Below are 16,806 nucleotides of genomic sequence, written 5' to 3'. Positions count from 1 at the left end.
ATGGCTGAGTAATATTCCATTGTATATACGTACCACATCTGCTTTATCCATTCGTCTGTCGATGGGCATTTAGGTTGCTTCCATGACCTGGGTGTTGTAAATAGTGCTGCAATGAACATTGGGGTACATGACTCTTTTTGAATTATGGTTTTCTCTGGGTATATGCCCAGTAGTGGGATTGCTGGGTCATATGGTAATTCTGCTTTTAGTTTTTTAAGGCTGTCCTCCATAGGGGCTGTATCAGTTTACATTCCCACCAACAGTGCAAGAGGGTTCCCTTTTCTCCACACCCTCTCCAGCATTTGTTGTTTGTAGATTTTCTGATGATGCCCTTTCTAACGGGTGTGAGGTGATAACTCGTTGTAGTTTTGATTTGCATTTCTCTAATAATTCGTAATGTTGCGCAGCTTTTCATGTGCCTGTGGCCATTTGTATGTCTTCTTTGGAGAATTGTCTATTTAGGTCTTCTGCCCATTTTTTGTTTGGGTTGTTTGTTTGTTTTTTATATTGAGCTGCATGAGCTTTTTATATAGTTTGGAGATTAATCCTTTGTCCATTAATTCGTTTACAAATATTTTCTCCCATTCTGAGGGCTGTCTTTTGTCTTACTTATAGTTTCCTTTGCTGTGCAAAAGCTTTTAAGTTTCATTATGTCCCAATTGTTTATTTTTGTTTTTATTTCCATTACTCTAGGAGGTGGGTCAAAAGGTTCTTGCTGTGACTTATGTCAGAGAGTGTTCTTCGTATGTTTTCCTCTAAGAGTTTTATGGTGTCCAGTCTTACATTTAGGTCTTTAATCCATTTTGAGTTTATTTTTGTATATGGTGTTAGGGAGTGTTCTAATTTCATTTTACATGAAGCTGTCCAGTTTTCCCAGCACCACTTATTGAAGAGACTGTCTTTTCTCCACTGTATATTCTTGCCTCATTTATCACAGCTTAATTGACCATAGGTGCATGGGTTTATTTCTGTGCTTTCTATCCTGTTCCATTGATCTATATTTCTTTTTTTGTGCCAGTACCATACTGTCTTGATGACTGTAGCTTTGTGGTATAGTCTGAAGTCAGGGAGCCTGATCCCTCCAGCTCCGTTTTTTCCCCTCAAGTCTGCATTGGCTATTCAGGGTCTTTTGTGTCTCCATACAAATTTTAACACTTTTTGTTTTAGTTCTTTAAAAAATGCCATTGGTAATTTGATAGGGATTGCATTGAATCTGTAGACTGCTTTGGGTAGTATAGTCTTTTTCACAATGTTGATTCTTCCAATCCAAGAACATGGTATATCTGTCCGTCTGTTTGTGTCATCTTTGATTTCTCTCATCAGTGTCTTATAGTTTGCTGAGTACAGGTCTTTTACCTCCTTAGGTAGGTTTATTCCTAGGTATTTTATTCTTTTTGTTACAGTGGTGAATGGGATCTTTTCCTTAATTTCTATTTCTGATCTTTTGTTGTTAGTGTATAGTAATGCAAGAGATTTCTGTGCATTAATTTTGTATCCTGCAACTTTACCAGATTCATTGATTAGCTCTATTAGTTTTCTGGTGGCATCTTTAGGATTATCTATGTGTAGTATCATGTCATCTGCAAACAGTGACAGTTTTACTTTTTCTTTTCCAATTTGTATTCCTTTTATTTCTTTTTCTTCTCTGATTGCCATGGCTAGGACTTCCAAAACTATGTTGAATAATGGTGGCAAAAGTGGACATCCTTGTCTATTTCCTGATCTTAGAGGAAATGCTTTCAGTTTTTCATCATTGAGAATGATATTTGCTGTGGGTTTGTCACATATGGCTTCTATTATGTTGAGGTAGCTTCCCTCTATGCCCACTTTCTGGAGAGTTTTTATCAGAAATGGGTGTTGATTTTTGTCAAAAGCTTTTTCTGCATCTATTGAGAAGACCACATGGTTTTTATTCTTCAGTTTGTTAATATGGTGTATCACATTGATTGATTTGCATATGTTGAAGAATCCTTGCATCCCTGGGCTAAATCCTATTTGATCATGGTGTATGATCCTTTTAATGTGTTTTTGGATTTTGTTTGCTAGTATTTTGTTGAGGATTTTTGCGTCTATATTCATCACTGATATTGGTCTGTAATTTTCTTTTTTTGTGGTATCTTTGTCTGGTTTTGCTATCAGGGTGATGATGACCTCATAGAATGAGTTTCGTAGTGTTCCTTCCTCTGCAGTTTTTTGAAGAGTTTGAGAAGGATAGGTGTTAGCTCTTCTCTAAATGTTTGATAGAATTCCCCTGTGAAGCCATCTGGTCCTGGACTTTAGTTTGTTGGAAGATTTTTAATCACAGTTTCAATTTCATTACTTGTGATTGGTCTGTTCATGTTTTCTATTTCTTCCTGCTTCGGTCTTGGAAGGTTACCTTTCTAAGAATTGGGCCATTTCTTCCAGGTTGTCCATTTTATTGGCATAGAGTTCCTTGTAGTAGTCTCCTACGATGCTTTGTATTTCTCCGGTGTCTGTTGTAACTTCTCCCTTTTCATTTCTAATTTTATTGATTTGAGTCCTCTCTCTCTTTTTCTTGATGAGTTTGGCTAAAGGTTTATCAATTTTGTTTATCTTCTCAAAGAACCAGCTTTTAATTTTATTGATCTTTGATATTGTTTTCTTTGTTCCTATTCCTTTTATTTCTGCTTTGATCTTTATGATTTCTCTCCTTCTACTAACTTTGAGTTTTGTTTGTTTTTCTTTCTATAGTTCCTTTAGGTGTAAGGTTAGATTGTTTATTTGAGATTTTTCTTGTTTCTTGAGGTAGGATTGTATTGCTATAAACTTCCGTCTTAGAACTGCTCTTGCTACTTCCCATAGGTTTTGGACCGTCATGTTTTTGCTGTCATTTGTCTCTAGGTATTTCTTGATTTCCTCTTTGATTTCTTCAGTGATATCTTTGTTATTTAGTAATGTATTGTTTAGCCTCCATGTGTTTTTGATTTTTACGGGGTTTTTTTTTCCCCTGTAATTCATTTCTAATCTCATAGCGTTGTGGTCAGAAAAGATGCTTGATATGATTTCAATTTTCTTAAATTTACCAAGGCTTGATTTGTGAACCAAGATGTGATCTATCCTGGAGAATGTTCCATGTGCACTTGAGAAGAAAGTGTAGTCTGCTGTTTTCTGATGGAATGTCCTACAGATATCAATTAAGTCTATGTGGTCTATTGTGTTATTTAAAGCTTTGTGTTTCCTTATTAATTTTCTGTCTGGGTGATCTGTTCATTGGTGTAAGTGAGATGTTGAAGTCCCCCACTATTATTGTGTTACTATTGATTTCCTCTTGTATAGCTGTTAGCATTTGTCTTATGTATTGAGGTGCTCCTATGTTGGGTGCATATGTATTTCTAATTGTTATCTCTTCTTGATCCCTTGATCATTATGTAGTATCCTTCCTTGTCTCTTGTAACATTTTTTTTGTTTTTTTTTTTTGTTTTTGCGGTACGTGGGCCTCTCACTGTTGTTGCCTCTCCTGTTGGCGGAGCACAGGCTCCGGACGCGCAGGCTCAGCTGCCATGGCTCATGGGCCCAGCTGCTCCACGGCATGTGGGATCTTCTCGGACCGGGGCACGAACCCGTGTCCCTGCATCGGCAGGCGGACTCTGAACCACTGCCCCACCAGGGAAGCCCCAACATTCTCTATTTTAAAGTCTATTTTTGTCTGATATGAGTATTGCTACTCTAGCTTTCTTTTGATCTCCATTTTTATGGGATATCATTTTCCATCCCCTCACTTTCAGTCTATATGTGTCCCTAGGTCTGAAGTGGGTCTCTTGTAGATAGCATACATATGGGTCTTGTTTTTGTATCCATTCAGCAAACCTGTGTCTTTTGGTTCGAATATTTAATCCATTCACATTTAAGGTAATTATCGATACATATGTTCCTATTACTCTTCTCTTAATTGTTTTGGGTTTTTTTGTAGGTCCTTTTCTTCTGTTGTGTTTCCCACTCAGAGAAGTTCCTTTAGCATTTGTTGTAGAGCTGGTTTTGTGGTGCTGAATTCTCGTAGGTTTTGCTTGTCTGTAGAGCTTTTTTTTTTTTTTTAACATCTTTATTGGGGTATAATTGCTTTACAATGGTGTGTTAGTTTCTGCTTTATAACAAAGTGAATCAGTTATACATATACATATGTTCCCATATCTCTTCCCTCTTGCGTCTCCCTCCCTCCCACCCTCCCTATCCCACCCCTCCAGGCGGTCACAAAGCACGGAGCTGATCTCCCTGTGCTATGCGGCTGCTTCCCACTAGCTATCTACCTTACGTTTGTTAGTGTATATATGTCCATGCCTCTCTCTCGCCCTGTCACAGCTTCCCTGGTGGCACAGTGGTTGGGAGTCCGCCTGCCAATGCAGGGGATGCGGGTTTGAGCCCCGGTCCGGGAGAATCCCACATGCCGCGGGGCGGCTGGGCCCATGAGCGATGGCCGCTGTAGAGCTTTTGATTTCTCCTTCGAATCTGAATGAGATCCTTGCTGGGTTGAGTAAACTTGGTTGTAGGTTCTTCCCTTTCATCACTTTAAATATATCGTGCCACTCCCTTCTGGCTTGTAGAATTTCTGCTGAGAAATCAGCTGTTAACCTTATGGGAGTTCCCTTGTATGTTATTTGTCGTTTTTCCCTTGTTGCTTTCAATAATTTTTCTTTGCCTTTAATTTTTGCCAATTTGATTACTATGTGTCTCAGCATGTTTCTTCTTGGGTTTATCCTGCCTGGGACTCTCTGTGCTTCCTGGACTTGGGTGGCTATTTCCTTTCCCATGTTAGGGAATGTTTTTGACTATAATCTCTTCAGATATTTTCTCGGGTCCTTTCTCTCTCTCTTCTCCGTCTGGAACCCCTATAATGTGAATGTTGTTGTGTTCAATGTTGTCCCAGAGGTCTCTTATGCTGTCTTCATTTCTTTTCATTCTTTTTCTTAATTTTGTTCTGCGGCTGTGAATTCCACCATTCTTTCAGGTCACTTATCCATTCTTCTGCCTCAGTTATTCTGCTTGATTCCTTCTAGTGTATTTTTCATTTCAATTATCATATTGTTCATCTCTGTTTGTTTGTTCTTTAATTCTTCTAGGTCTTTGTTAAACATTTTTTGCATCATCTTGATCTTTGCCCCATTCTTTTTCCGAGGTCCTAGATCATCTTCACTATCATTCTGAATTCTTTTTCTGGCAGGTTGCCTATCTCCACTTCATTTATTGTTTTTCTGGGGTTTTATCTTGTTCCTTCATCTGGTACATAGCCCTCTGCCTTTTCATTTTGTCTGTCTTTCTGTGAATGTGGTTTTTGTTCCATAGGCTGCAGGATTGTAGTTCTTCTTGTTTCTCCTCATACCACATCCTCTTAAACCAGTCATCTGTTTATGGGCACTTGGGTTTTTTCCACATCTTGGCTATTGTAAATAGTGCTGCTATGAACATTGGGGTACATATATCTTTTCAAATTAGAGTTTTCATCTTTTCCAGATATATACCCAGGAGTGGGAATCCTGGATCATATTGTAGCTCTATTTTTAGCTTTTTAAGGAACCTCTGTACTGTTTTCCATAGTGGCTGTACCAGTTTACATTACCACCAGCAGTGTAAGAGGGTTCCGTTTTCTCCACACTCTCTGCAGCATTTATTTGTCAACTTTATGATGATAGGCATTCTGACCAATGTGAGGCGATACCTCATTGTAGTTTTGATATGCATTTCTCTAATGATTAGTGGTGTTGAGCATCTTTTCATGTGCCTGTTTGCCATCTGTATGTCTTCTTTGGAGAGATGTCTATTTAGATCTTTTGCCCATTTTTTGATTGAGTTGTTGGTGTTTTTGATATTGAGTTGTATAAGCTGTTAGTATATTTTGGATATTAACCCATTGTTGGTCGCATTATTTGCAAATATTTTCTCTCATAACGTTTTTCACAGAACTAATAATCCTAAAATTTATATGGAACCACAAAAGACCCAGAATTGCCAAAGCAATCCTGAGAAGAAAGAACAGAGCTGGAGGTGTAACCCTCCCAGACTTCAGACAATACTACAAAGTTACAGTAATCTAACAGCATGGTATTGGCACAAAAACAGACAAATAGATCAATGGATCAGAATAGAGAGCCCAGAAAGAGACCCACACACCTACGGTCAATTAATCTGTGACAAAGGAGGCAAGAACATACAATGGAGAAAAGACAGTGTCTTCAACAAGTGATGGACAGGTACATGTAAATCAGTGAAATTATAACATTCCCTCATACCATATACAAAAATAAGTTCAAAATGGTTTAAAGACCTAAATGTAAGACATGACACCATAAAATTCCTAGAAGAGAATATAGGCAAAACATTCTCTGACATAAATCATAGCAGTATTTTCTTATCAATCTCCCAAGGCAAAGGAAATTAAAAAATTACCAAATGGGACCTAATCAAACTTAAAAGCTTTTGCACAGCCAAGGAAACCATCAACAAAATGAAAAGACAACCTGCAGAATGGGAGAAAATATGAATCCTCTTTGATAAATATTTTATGGAATGGCACAGGCAGTGATAATAATATTCATCTAGAGAATTCAGCTGATTTCTTAGGTGGGGCCTCACTGATAGGTCTTTACTCCAGTTGAAGTTTTGTTCCTTAACTTTACAAATCCAGAATTTTGATCTTGCAAGCTTTCTTAAGGTTACTCAGACTTAGGGATACTGGTCCATTTTAACCAACTAATGAGAGAGTGATCTGTAACCCAGAATGCCATTTCATTAATTTATGATATATAAAACTGTCAGTAAAAATGTTAATTGGACCAGAAAGCAATCTATAATCTTTTTCCTTTGAGAAATGCTGGAGAATCTTTTAAAATTCCTATTCTTTGAGCTCCTTCATTCTAAACCTCATGCTCACTGTTTCTTTTTCTTCAAAGAGATTATAATACAGTTGATTAGGTCTAAACTTGTTAGATTATCGTCAGTTTATACTTCTCTCTTTGTAAGAATCAAGAACAGACCAACTTGGTTACAGTTTGGGATGTTTTGAAAACTCTCATGAGTCCTGGTAAGTCCTTTGGGTTAACTCTAAAGGTGATTAAAGTCATCTGAAAAATGATTTATAATTTAAGCTTTAGTGTGTCCCCTCATTTTCCTCTTCCTTCCTGTTTATTTGTAGTCATCTTCTTATTGCCCTTTGCATAAGCTATACTTGTTTATTCTTTCTAGTGCCTATGTTCAGCATTTGAATTAAATAACTTGAGAATTTCTGGGGTGTAGATTTGTGTCAGATGCTTTCCCTACCCATCACTTCTCTATCACAAGATTAATAATACAGATATATTGAGGTGTAAGGAAGGAAGATTTTTGAAGGATATAACATCCAGCCTTTTGTAACTGGAGCAGGAAGATTTTTAGCTTTTCTAAAGGAAATGCTGGCATTCAAACAAATCATGTTTTTGTATGACAGCATGTTTCATCCTCTCATTAGCAATTTCTTACTCCATTAAGAATTATTGATGTAGTAGTGGAAAACACCTATTAGTTGAAGTGTCTCTTTTATTTGCCTTAACTCTAAAACTAATTCTGAGTTAGAAGACCCAGTTGGAATACTTACTACTCATCAGAGGTGTCAGTTTTAACACTTTCACAATGTGAGGAAATGCATGAGATGCTTAAATTACTAAATTTTCTTTACAGTCTTGGAACTTGTTAAGCATTAGTTTTGAGAGTGACTAATTTTTACTTCTCTTTTTAGAAAGGATATATGTGAATGGGATAGGGGAGTGTAAGTGAGTCTGCTGTATGTTCCAAGTCCTTTATTATAACCTAAGATGAAGATTTTATAGTCTCTGGTATGTTTTTTAACTTAGAAAAAGTATTTTATAAGAAAAAATTTATGTAATAATTTATTTTAGCCCAAGTAATAATGCTTTTAAGAATGGATTACTAGATGAATGGACATTTTGGTAAATAATTATGGAAAATATTAAATTGAGGTAAGTATAAGAATTCAGTATATTAAAATAAAATGTACTTGAACATTATCTTAATATTGGGTTCTCTGTTGACTGTTCACTGATAATAATGTTTAAACAAACGCATGACTTTTGTTTTGCTTCTGCTAGGTGCTCATTTATGACAGATTTGGCCAAGATATCATCTCTCCTCTGCTATCTGTGAAGGAGCTGAGAGACATGGGAATCACTCTGCATCTGTGAGTTTTAACGTGTTTCTAGTAATGGCATCTGTTTTCAAATACATTGTTTTCTTTTGTTTTAATCAATTTATTTGTATCTTATTTATTTTTGGCTGCATTGGGTCTTTGTTGCTGCGCACGGGCTTTCTTTAGTTCTGGCAAGTGGGGGCTACTCTTTGTTGCAGTGTACAGGCTTCTCACTGCGTTGGCTTCTCTTGTTGTGAAGCACAGGCTCTAGGCGCGTGGCTTTCAGTAGTTGTGGCTCATGGACTCTAGAGCGCAGGCTCAGTAGTTGTGACGCACGGGCTTAGTTGCTCTGAGGCATGTGGCATCTTCACGGACCAGGGCTCGAACCCATGTCCCCTGCATTGGCAGGCGGATTCTTAAGTATTACGCCACCAGGGAAATCCCTCAAATACATTTTTTAAAATGTCTTTAGCCACCCTGAAATCAAATTACTAAGGAACATTTATTAAGAAAATAGTATTAGGTTATAGTACTTGCATATAGAGAACATTTTTTCCATTATCTTGTTTTATTCAACCCTTTATTTCTGAAGTTAAAAATAATCCTCAGTCTTAGAATTTAAAATTTCATAATTTAAATTTTCTCTTTTGTGTCTTTTCCTACAGACTGGTTTACTCTCTTATGTAAAGGAAAAGAACTGGTTGTTTCAAGTTCTCGTTCAGCTCTGAAAATTTTTTATTTCTTTAATTCAAATACACTTTTTAAAAAGAGGAATATCTAAATTAGTATATCATTAATATGAAAAATTTAAGTAATTAGGAAGTAATGACTTAATCACCATAGGGAGCTATCTATGTTGTCTTCCTAACTACTAAATTTATTTGATTATATTCCTTATGATATGTCTGATGAATAAAACAAATTGCATTACTTTGTAGACTTGGCCTAATAGAACAATAGAACATTTAAAGAGGGGCTGTATACATGAATAGCTACTAATACTTTTATGTACTGAAGGAGTCCAGTTTTACAGTGTTCTAACTTAGTTGCATTTTGTTTTTTGATGATGTTATAATCAGTTTTCATTCTGTGATATTTTAATATATTGAATTATAGTGTGCTCTTTTATTGGGAATGTGGTTTTAGATTTCCAGTGAGTAGGGTATCAGAATCTTGTTAAACTCTTAAATTTTATATTGAATATTTGTTTTAAATTAATAGAATATTGCATTAATTCTAAAATATACTTTTTAATTTAGTATTTCTGAAATTAAGGTCTATCTCCTTAATAATGCCATGACATAGTTTAATTGGCAGCATTTTCTGCCTGTTTTAATAATATGTTTTAAAATTGATAGCACCTTAGGTTTGATGAAACGTGGTATTTGGCAGGTTCTTCCTCTTGTTTTTATGTCAGACTTAATCTACAAATTTGTTGGTGGTGACATGTTAATGCTTATGACCTAAACTGGAGTTACCCTTGATGCCATCCTTGAAAATGATGGTTTATTATAAGCATTGGTTACTATTGCTACCTTACTCTTTAACTCCTTTATTTTATTTTACTAATAAAAAGACTAAAGTTTGTAGAGTTCGAGTGATTGTCCCATGATTGTACAGGTAATTAATAACAAAGTTGTGGCCAGATTGCTTGACCACTGTTTCTGGGCTGTTTGTCTACTGAACCATAGTGGCTCAGAAACAGTGACTAATAAAAGTGAGGCCTCAGTACTTCCTTAAGGAGTGACAAGGTATTCTGCCAGTTTGAGAGTTGTGCATTCTTGCTGCCCACCTGTTGCTATTGCCATCAGAGCATGAAAGGATTACACAGCTATTCTGGTAAATTCCTGTGCACCATGCCTCTGACTGTTCTTCCTTTTTTGCTGGAGAATACTTCATCAGTTACTTTATATTCTGCAAGCTGGTTTAGGCTGATTTGTAGGAAACAATAATTACAGGTTTCCAGAACATGAAATGGTGGTTGTAGCCCTTTAGGTAGTTGGACAGCCAGTGTAAGAAGACAACAAACAATGGCTGCCAGCACATTATAATCCTTCTTGTGTTAGCAGCAGCCAAACAGAGGGAAAAAAGTTATCAAATGCAGACTCATTGGCAGCATGTGCCTCTTTGACTCTCTCCTTTATAAGGATGACTGAAATAATTGTATGTATAGAAGGATGTATGTAGATTGTTTATGGAATATTGCGTACAGAAGGATGACTAGAATATTGTAGAAATAGAACATTTCTCATATTTCCTGATATAAGCATGGTGAAATCTTACAATGGAGCATAAAGATATTTTCTCAGTTGATATTGGGATATTTGAATGAATATACTTTCTGAATTGTAAAAGAGAAAACTATCAAGTGGTACAATCAATAAGATGCTTAGCTGATCCCTTATGCATTCTCTTATGAAGCAACAGGTAGAACAATATAGATGGTCTTAAAGTTTTAAGGAAGCATTCATATACCTTTCATTTAAAAAATATATTTTATTTTATTTATGGTTAAATATTTTCATTGCTTCTAAAGATAGTTCCAGCTTTCTGTTTTCCCTCTCAGAGAACTGTACTTTCCTCCCACTTACCTCCCCCCCACCATATTTCTATGAAAAATGGGAATAAAATTGATTTTGAATGTGCTTTAGTTCTCATTCAAGGAGAATATTGGTAGAAGAGACTGACCATAAGAGGTATGAGAAATAAGGTGATTGGAGTAGAGGAAATGAAGACTGAGATTAGGATCTTACTAATAAATAATATTAACATTGATATAAGGAGAAACCTGGGTTAAATAATTAATTGCAGCAAGAACTTTTAGAGTACTGGTCACTGTCCTTGAACTGGTGAACTAGTTTGAGAAATACTATAAAATTTTTAGCTATCTTTTTAGATAAGTGACTAAGAAAAAAGTGAGTTTTATATTCTTTATGTGTCCTAGGCTTTTGCACTCTGATCGAGATCCTATTCCAGATGTTCCTGCAGTGTACTTCGTAATGCCAACTGAAGAAAATATTGACAGAATGTGTCAGGTAATATGAGTTCTTATTTTCCTTATTCTTGAAGGTGGAAACAGATTTTTTTTCAAAAAAAAAAAATCTTAGATGTCCAGTGTGAAATATCAGAAATTTTCTTAACCCAATTTCCCACTTCGATTTTTTTTTTTTTTTTTTTTTTGGTGGTACACGGGCCTCTCACTGTTGTGGCCTCTCCCGTTGCGGAGCACAGGCTCCGGACGCGCAGGCTCAGCGGCCATGGCTCACGGGCCCAGCCGCTCCGCGGCATGTGGGATCTTCCCGGACCAGGGCACGAACCCGTGTCCCCTGCATCGGCAGGCGGACTCTCAACCACTGCGCCACCAGGGAAGCCCTCCCACTTCGATTTTTGAGACTATCTTTGAATTTTAAATAGACTGAAAGATTTAAAATTTTTTGGCTGAGGAAGCATTATTTTGATTGAGACTGAGTCTGGCTTTAAAAAACAGAAAACCTAACTATATGAGCTTTTAAAAATAAGGTTTTATTTTTCTAAGATAATAGAAAGTCTGAATAGGAAGTCCAGCTTGGTATAGCAGCTCTTTAAAGTAATCAAAGATCCAAGCCCCCTCTGTCTTTTTGAGCTGTCATCTTTAGTTTGTTGTTGTTCACTGTCTTGCTCCTTGCTTCACGGATGCAAGATGGCAGCTGCAACTTTAGACATCACAATATATGTTCAGGGTAAGAAGAAGGGAGAAATTAACTATGCCAGTCCTGACTGTTGATTTTGGTCAGGAAAGCTAAGCTTTCCCAGAAGCTCCCAGAAGACTTTCATTTATGTCTCACTGGATAGAATTAGCGTCAGGGGAGGCCACAAAAGTTAATATTTAGTTTAGTGTATTGTCACCCCCAAATAAAATCTGTATTCTTTTAGCAAGGAAGAAGGGGAAAATAGATATTGGATAGGTAGCTAACGGTGTCTGCTGTTAAGTCACAAGCATCTTTACTTGTTATTGACTGTTGAATCAAATTACTTTGTTTGTTAGTGAAGGTCACATATTTTGTGTCCTATAGAGCTAATAATGCCCAGCTTTCTCTTTTACCCTGCATAAACCCAACAACTATGCCATTTTTAAAAGAAGTACGATTTACCAATCCCTTCTTCTTTCCTTGTTTTAAAACATCTTTATTGACATATAATTTACATACCGTACAATTTACCCAAAGTGTACAAATTATGCAATTCATTGGTTTTTAGTATATTCGCACAAGTGTGCAACCATCACCATAATGAATTAAAGAGCATTTTCATCACCTTAACTATTACATCCCCAACCCCTGAACCCCCATCCCTAAGGTACTATTTGTTTCTGTATATTTGCCTGTTCAGCATATTGCATATGAATGGAATCATATACATGGTCTGTTGTATCTGGCTTCTTTTTCTTAGCATAATGTTTTCAAAATTCATCCATACTGTAGATGTTATCAGTACTTCTTTGCTTTTTATTGCTAAATGATATTCCATTGTATGGATATACCAAATTTTGTTTATCCATTTATCATTTGGGTTGTTTCCACCTTTTGGCTGTTGTAAGTAATGCTACTATAAACATTTGTGTACAAATTTCTGTGTAGGCATATGTTTTCATTTCTCCTGTGTCCATGAACACCTAGGAATGGAATTGCCACATTAAATGATAACACCATGGTTAACCTTTTGAGGAATTGCCAGACTATTTTCCGAGGTGGTTGCATCATTTTGTATTCCCTCCAGCAGTGTTTGAGTGTTCCAGTTCCTCCAGATCCTTGCCAGTACTTCTTACTATATGACATTTTGATTGTAGTCATCCTACTGGGTGTAAAATGGTATCTCGCTGTGGTTTTGATTTGCATTCCCTGATGACTAATGATATTAAGCATCTTTTCATGTGTTTATTGGCAGTTTGTATCTTTGGAGAAATGTCACTTCAGATCCCTTGTCCAGTTTTAAATTGGGTTGTCTTTTCATTGTTGTTAGAGTACTTTATATGTTTTGAATACTGGACCTTTATCAAGTATATTATTTGCAAATGTTTTCTCCCATCCTGTGGGTTATCTTTTCACTTTCTTAATAGTATCCTGTGGAGTACAAAAATTTTTAATTTTGGTTTTAAACTTAATTTCATTTTTTCTTTAGTTGCCTGTGCTTTTGGTGTCATATTTAAGAAACCATTGCCAGCTCATAATTGCTACTGAACTTGTATTGAAAATACAAATAAATGTGTATTTCTTAGAAAAAGAAACCATTGCTAAATCTCTGTTTTATTTGAAGATTTTTATAGTTTGGGGGCTTGTATTTAGGTATTTGATAGTTTTTGAGTTAATTTTTATATGTGCTATAAGGTAGGTATCCAACTTCATTCTTTTGCATGTGGCTATCCAGTTCTCCCAGCATCCTTTTCTTTTTTTTTTGATGTTGGGGGTAGGAGTTTGTTAATTAATTTATTTATTTTTGCTGTGTTGGGTCTTCGTTTCTGTGCGAGGGCTTTCTCTAGTTGTGGCAAGCGGGGACCACTCTTCATCGCGGTATACAGGGCCACTCTTCATCGCAGTGCATGGGCCTCTCACTATCGCGGCCTCTCTTGTTGCGGAGCACAGGCTCCAGACGTGCAGGCTCAGTACTTGTGGCTCACAGGCCTAGTTGCTCCGCGGCATGTGGGATCCTCCCAGACCAGGGCTCGAACCCGTCTCCCCTGCATTAGCAGGCAGACTCTCAACCACTGTGCCCCCAGGGAAGCCCCTCCCAGCATCCTTTTTTGAAGAGACTGTTCTTTCCCCAATGAACAGTCTTGGCAGCCTTGTCGGAAATTAATTAAGAATAGATAAATTGGTTTATTTCTGGACTGTCAGTTCTTTTCCATTGATTTCTGTGTCTGTCCTTATGCCAGTACCACCCTGTCTTGCTTTGTGGCAAGTTTTTTATTTTTTTGTTTTTGTTTTTTTTAGTGTGAGAGAAAACAGATGGAAATAGAAAATCAGAGGTTAAGAAATAACCCTATACTCTTAAACTTGAATTGGAAATATCAGTATGAACTCATGATATATTATCTCCTTAAAAAAAAAAAAAAAAGGATTTCCTTACTCTGCCCACTGAAAAAGCATAGAAACAGTGACTAACCCATTAGCAGTGCACGTGCTAGCACATAGACTGCTGTTGACCTGAGACAAAAACACTGCCAAATATTTCTCCAGCAAAGATGGGTTTATTCAGTATTAGCAGAGAATTGCAATTTGGGGTCTGCAACCATGCCAAACCACATGCAAGTCCCAGCATGGCAAAGGAAGGAGAACACTTATATAGAGAGGAAAAGGACTTGTCAAAACACCTGGCCAGTAAGATGGGTACTTCAGAGTTCTAGAGGAGTTCCCCAGGTAAGGATAACCTTTTCTAAAAAGACTTTAGCCACAAAAGAGGTAGTCTGTCTTCAAGGAAAGTCATCAGTCCAGTGTGAAAATATACAGACCATAACTAAAACAAAGAGCTCATGGCTTTGCATTGGCTGAGTCCTTGCCAGGCAAGGAGTGTTTCTTCTTCCTGTTAGGTTCTATCATCAGAGGGTGTGAGAGCTCACCCTTCTGGTCTCCCAACTCTATTTAATTGAGATTTTTGTTTATTAATGTATTACATTTTCCTTTTTTTAAATTAAATTAATTTTTTATACAGCAGGTTCTTATTAGTTATGTATTTTATACATATTAGTTTATATCTGTCAATCCCAATCTCCCAATTCATCCCACCAGCACCACCCCCCACCCCACCCCCACTTGCCCCGCTTGGTGTCCAAAAGTTCTCTACATCTGTGTCTCTTACTTCTGCCTTGCAAACCGAATCATCTGTACCATTTTTCTAGATTCCACATATATGCGTTAATGTATGATATTTGTTTTTCTCTTTCTGGCTTACTTCACTCTATATGATGGTCTATAGGTCCATCCAAGTCTCTACAAATGACCCAATTCGTTCCTTTTTATGGCTGAGTAATATTCCATTGTATATATGTACCACATCTGCTTTATCCGTTCGTCTGTTAGTGGTCATTTAGGTTGCTTCCATGACCTGGGTATTGTAAATAGTGCTGCAGTGAACATTGGGGTGCATGTGTCTTTTTGAATTATGGTTTTATCTGAGTATATGCCCAGTAGTGGGATTGCTGGGTCATATGGTAATTCTGTTTTTAGTTTTTTAAGGCTGTTCTATATAGGGGCTGTATCAGTTTACATTCCTGCCAACAGTGCAACAGAGTTCCCTTTTCTCCACACCCTCTCCAGCATTTGTTGTTTGTAGATTTTCTGATGATTCCCATTCTAACCGGTGTGAGGTGATACCTCATTGTAGTTTTGATTTGCACTTCTCTAATAATTAGTGATGTTGCACAGCTTTTCATGTGCCTGTGGCCATTTGTATGTCTTCTTTGGAGAATTGTCTATTTAGGTCTTCTGCCCATTTTTGGATTGGGTTGTTTGTTTTTTTCATATTGAGCTGCATGAGCTGTTTATATATTTCAGACATAATCCTTTGTCCATTGATTTGTTTGCAAATATTTTCTCCCATTCTGAGGGCTGTCTTTTTGTCTTATTTGTAGTTTCCTTTGCTGTGCAAAAGCTTTTAAGTTTCATTATGTCCCAATTGTTTATTTTTGTTTTTATTTCTATTACTCTAGGAGGTGGGTAAAAAAGATCTTGCTCTGATTTATGTCAGAGAGTGTTCTTCCTATGTTTTCCTCTGAGAGTTTTAGAGTGTCCAGTCTTAATTTAGGTCTTTAATCCAGTTTGAGTTTATTTTTGTGTATGGTGTTAGGGAGTGTTCTAATTTCATTCTTTTACATGTAGCTGTCCAGTTTTCCCAGCACCGCTTATTGAAGAGGCGGTCCTTTCTCCACTGTACATTCCTGCCTCCTTTATCAAAGATAAGGTGACCATATGTGTGTGGGTTTATCTCTGGGCTTTCTATCCTGTTCCATTGATATATATTTCTGTTTTTGTGCCAGTATCATACTGTCTTGATGACTGTAGCTATGTGGTATAGTATGAAGTCAGGGAGCCTGATTCCTCCAGCTATGTTTTTTTCCCTCATGATTGCGTTGGCTATTCAGGGTCTTTTGTGTCTCCATACAAATCTTAACATTTTTTGTTCTAGTTCTGTAAAACATGCCATTGGTAATTTGATAGGGATTGCATTGAATCTGTAGATTGCTTTGGGTAATATAGTCATTTTCACAATGTTGATTCTTCCAATCCAAGAACATGGTATATCTGTCCATCTGTTTGTGTCATCTTTGATTTCTTTCATCAGTGTCTTATAGTTTTCTGAGTACAGGTCTTTTAGGTAGGTTTATTCCTAGGTATTTTATTCTTCTTGTTACAGTGGTGAATGGGATTGTTTCCTTAATTTCTCTTTCTGGTCTTTCGTTGTTAGTGTATAGCAATGCAAGAGATTTCTGTGCATTAATTTTGTATCCTGCAACTTTACCAAATTCACTGATTAACTCTAGTAGTTTTCTGGTGGCATCTTTAGGATTACCTATGTGTAGTGTCATGTCATCTGCAAACAGTGACAGTTTTACTCCTTCTTTTCCAATTTGTATTCCTTTTATTTCTTTTTCTTCTCTGATTGCCATGGCTAGGACTTCCAAAACTATGTTGAATAATGGCGGT

At 36.8% G+C, this 16,806-nt stretch overlaps 1 protein-coding gene across 8 annotated transcripts in view; it reads left to right on the top strand.

The window, feature by feature from the left end:
- The window catches only part of SCFD1 (sec1 family domain containing 1), a 134,814-nt gene that overhangs the window by 4,607 nt on the left and 113,401 nt on the right, over window positions 1-16,806 (top strand). For all 8 annotated transcript variants that reach the window (XR_009539674.1, XR_009539670.1, XR_009539672.1 and 5 more), the window contains exons 3-4: window positions 8,094-8,182; window positions 11,076-11,166. Coding sequence is in view for 1 of the 8 variants with exons in the window: in XM_060144189.1 (XP_060000172.1) it covers window positions 8,094-8,182; window positions 11,076-11,166 (180 nt within the window). In the remaining 7 variants the exon portion in view is untranslated. The remainder of the gene's footprint in view (window positions 1-8,093; window positions 8,183-11,075; window positions 11,167-16,806) is intronic.

Source organism: Lagenorhynchus albirostris, chromosome 1 (genome assembly GCF_949774975.1).
Source record: "Lagenorhynchus albirostris chromosome 1, mLagAlb1.1, whole genome shotgun sequence".
NCBI lineage: Eukaryota > Metazoa > Chordata > Mammalia > Artiodactyla > Delphinidae > Lagenorhynchus > Lagenorhynchus albirostris.
This window is presented reverse-complemented; position numbering and strand designations above follow the sequence as displayed.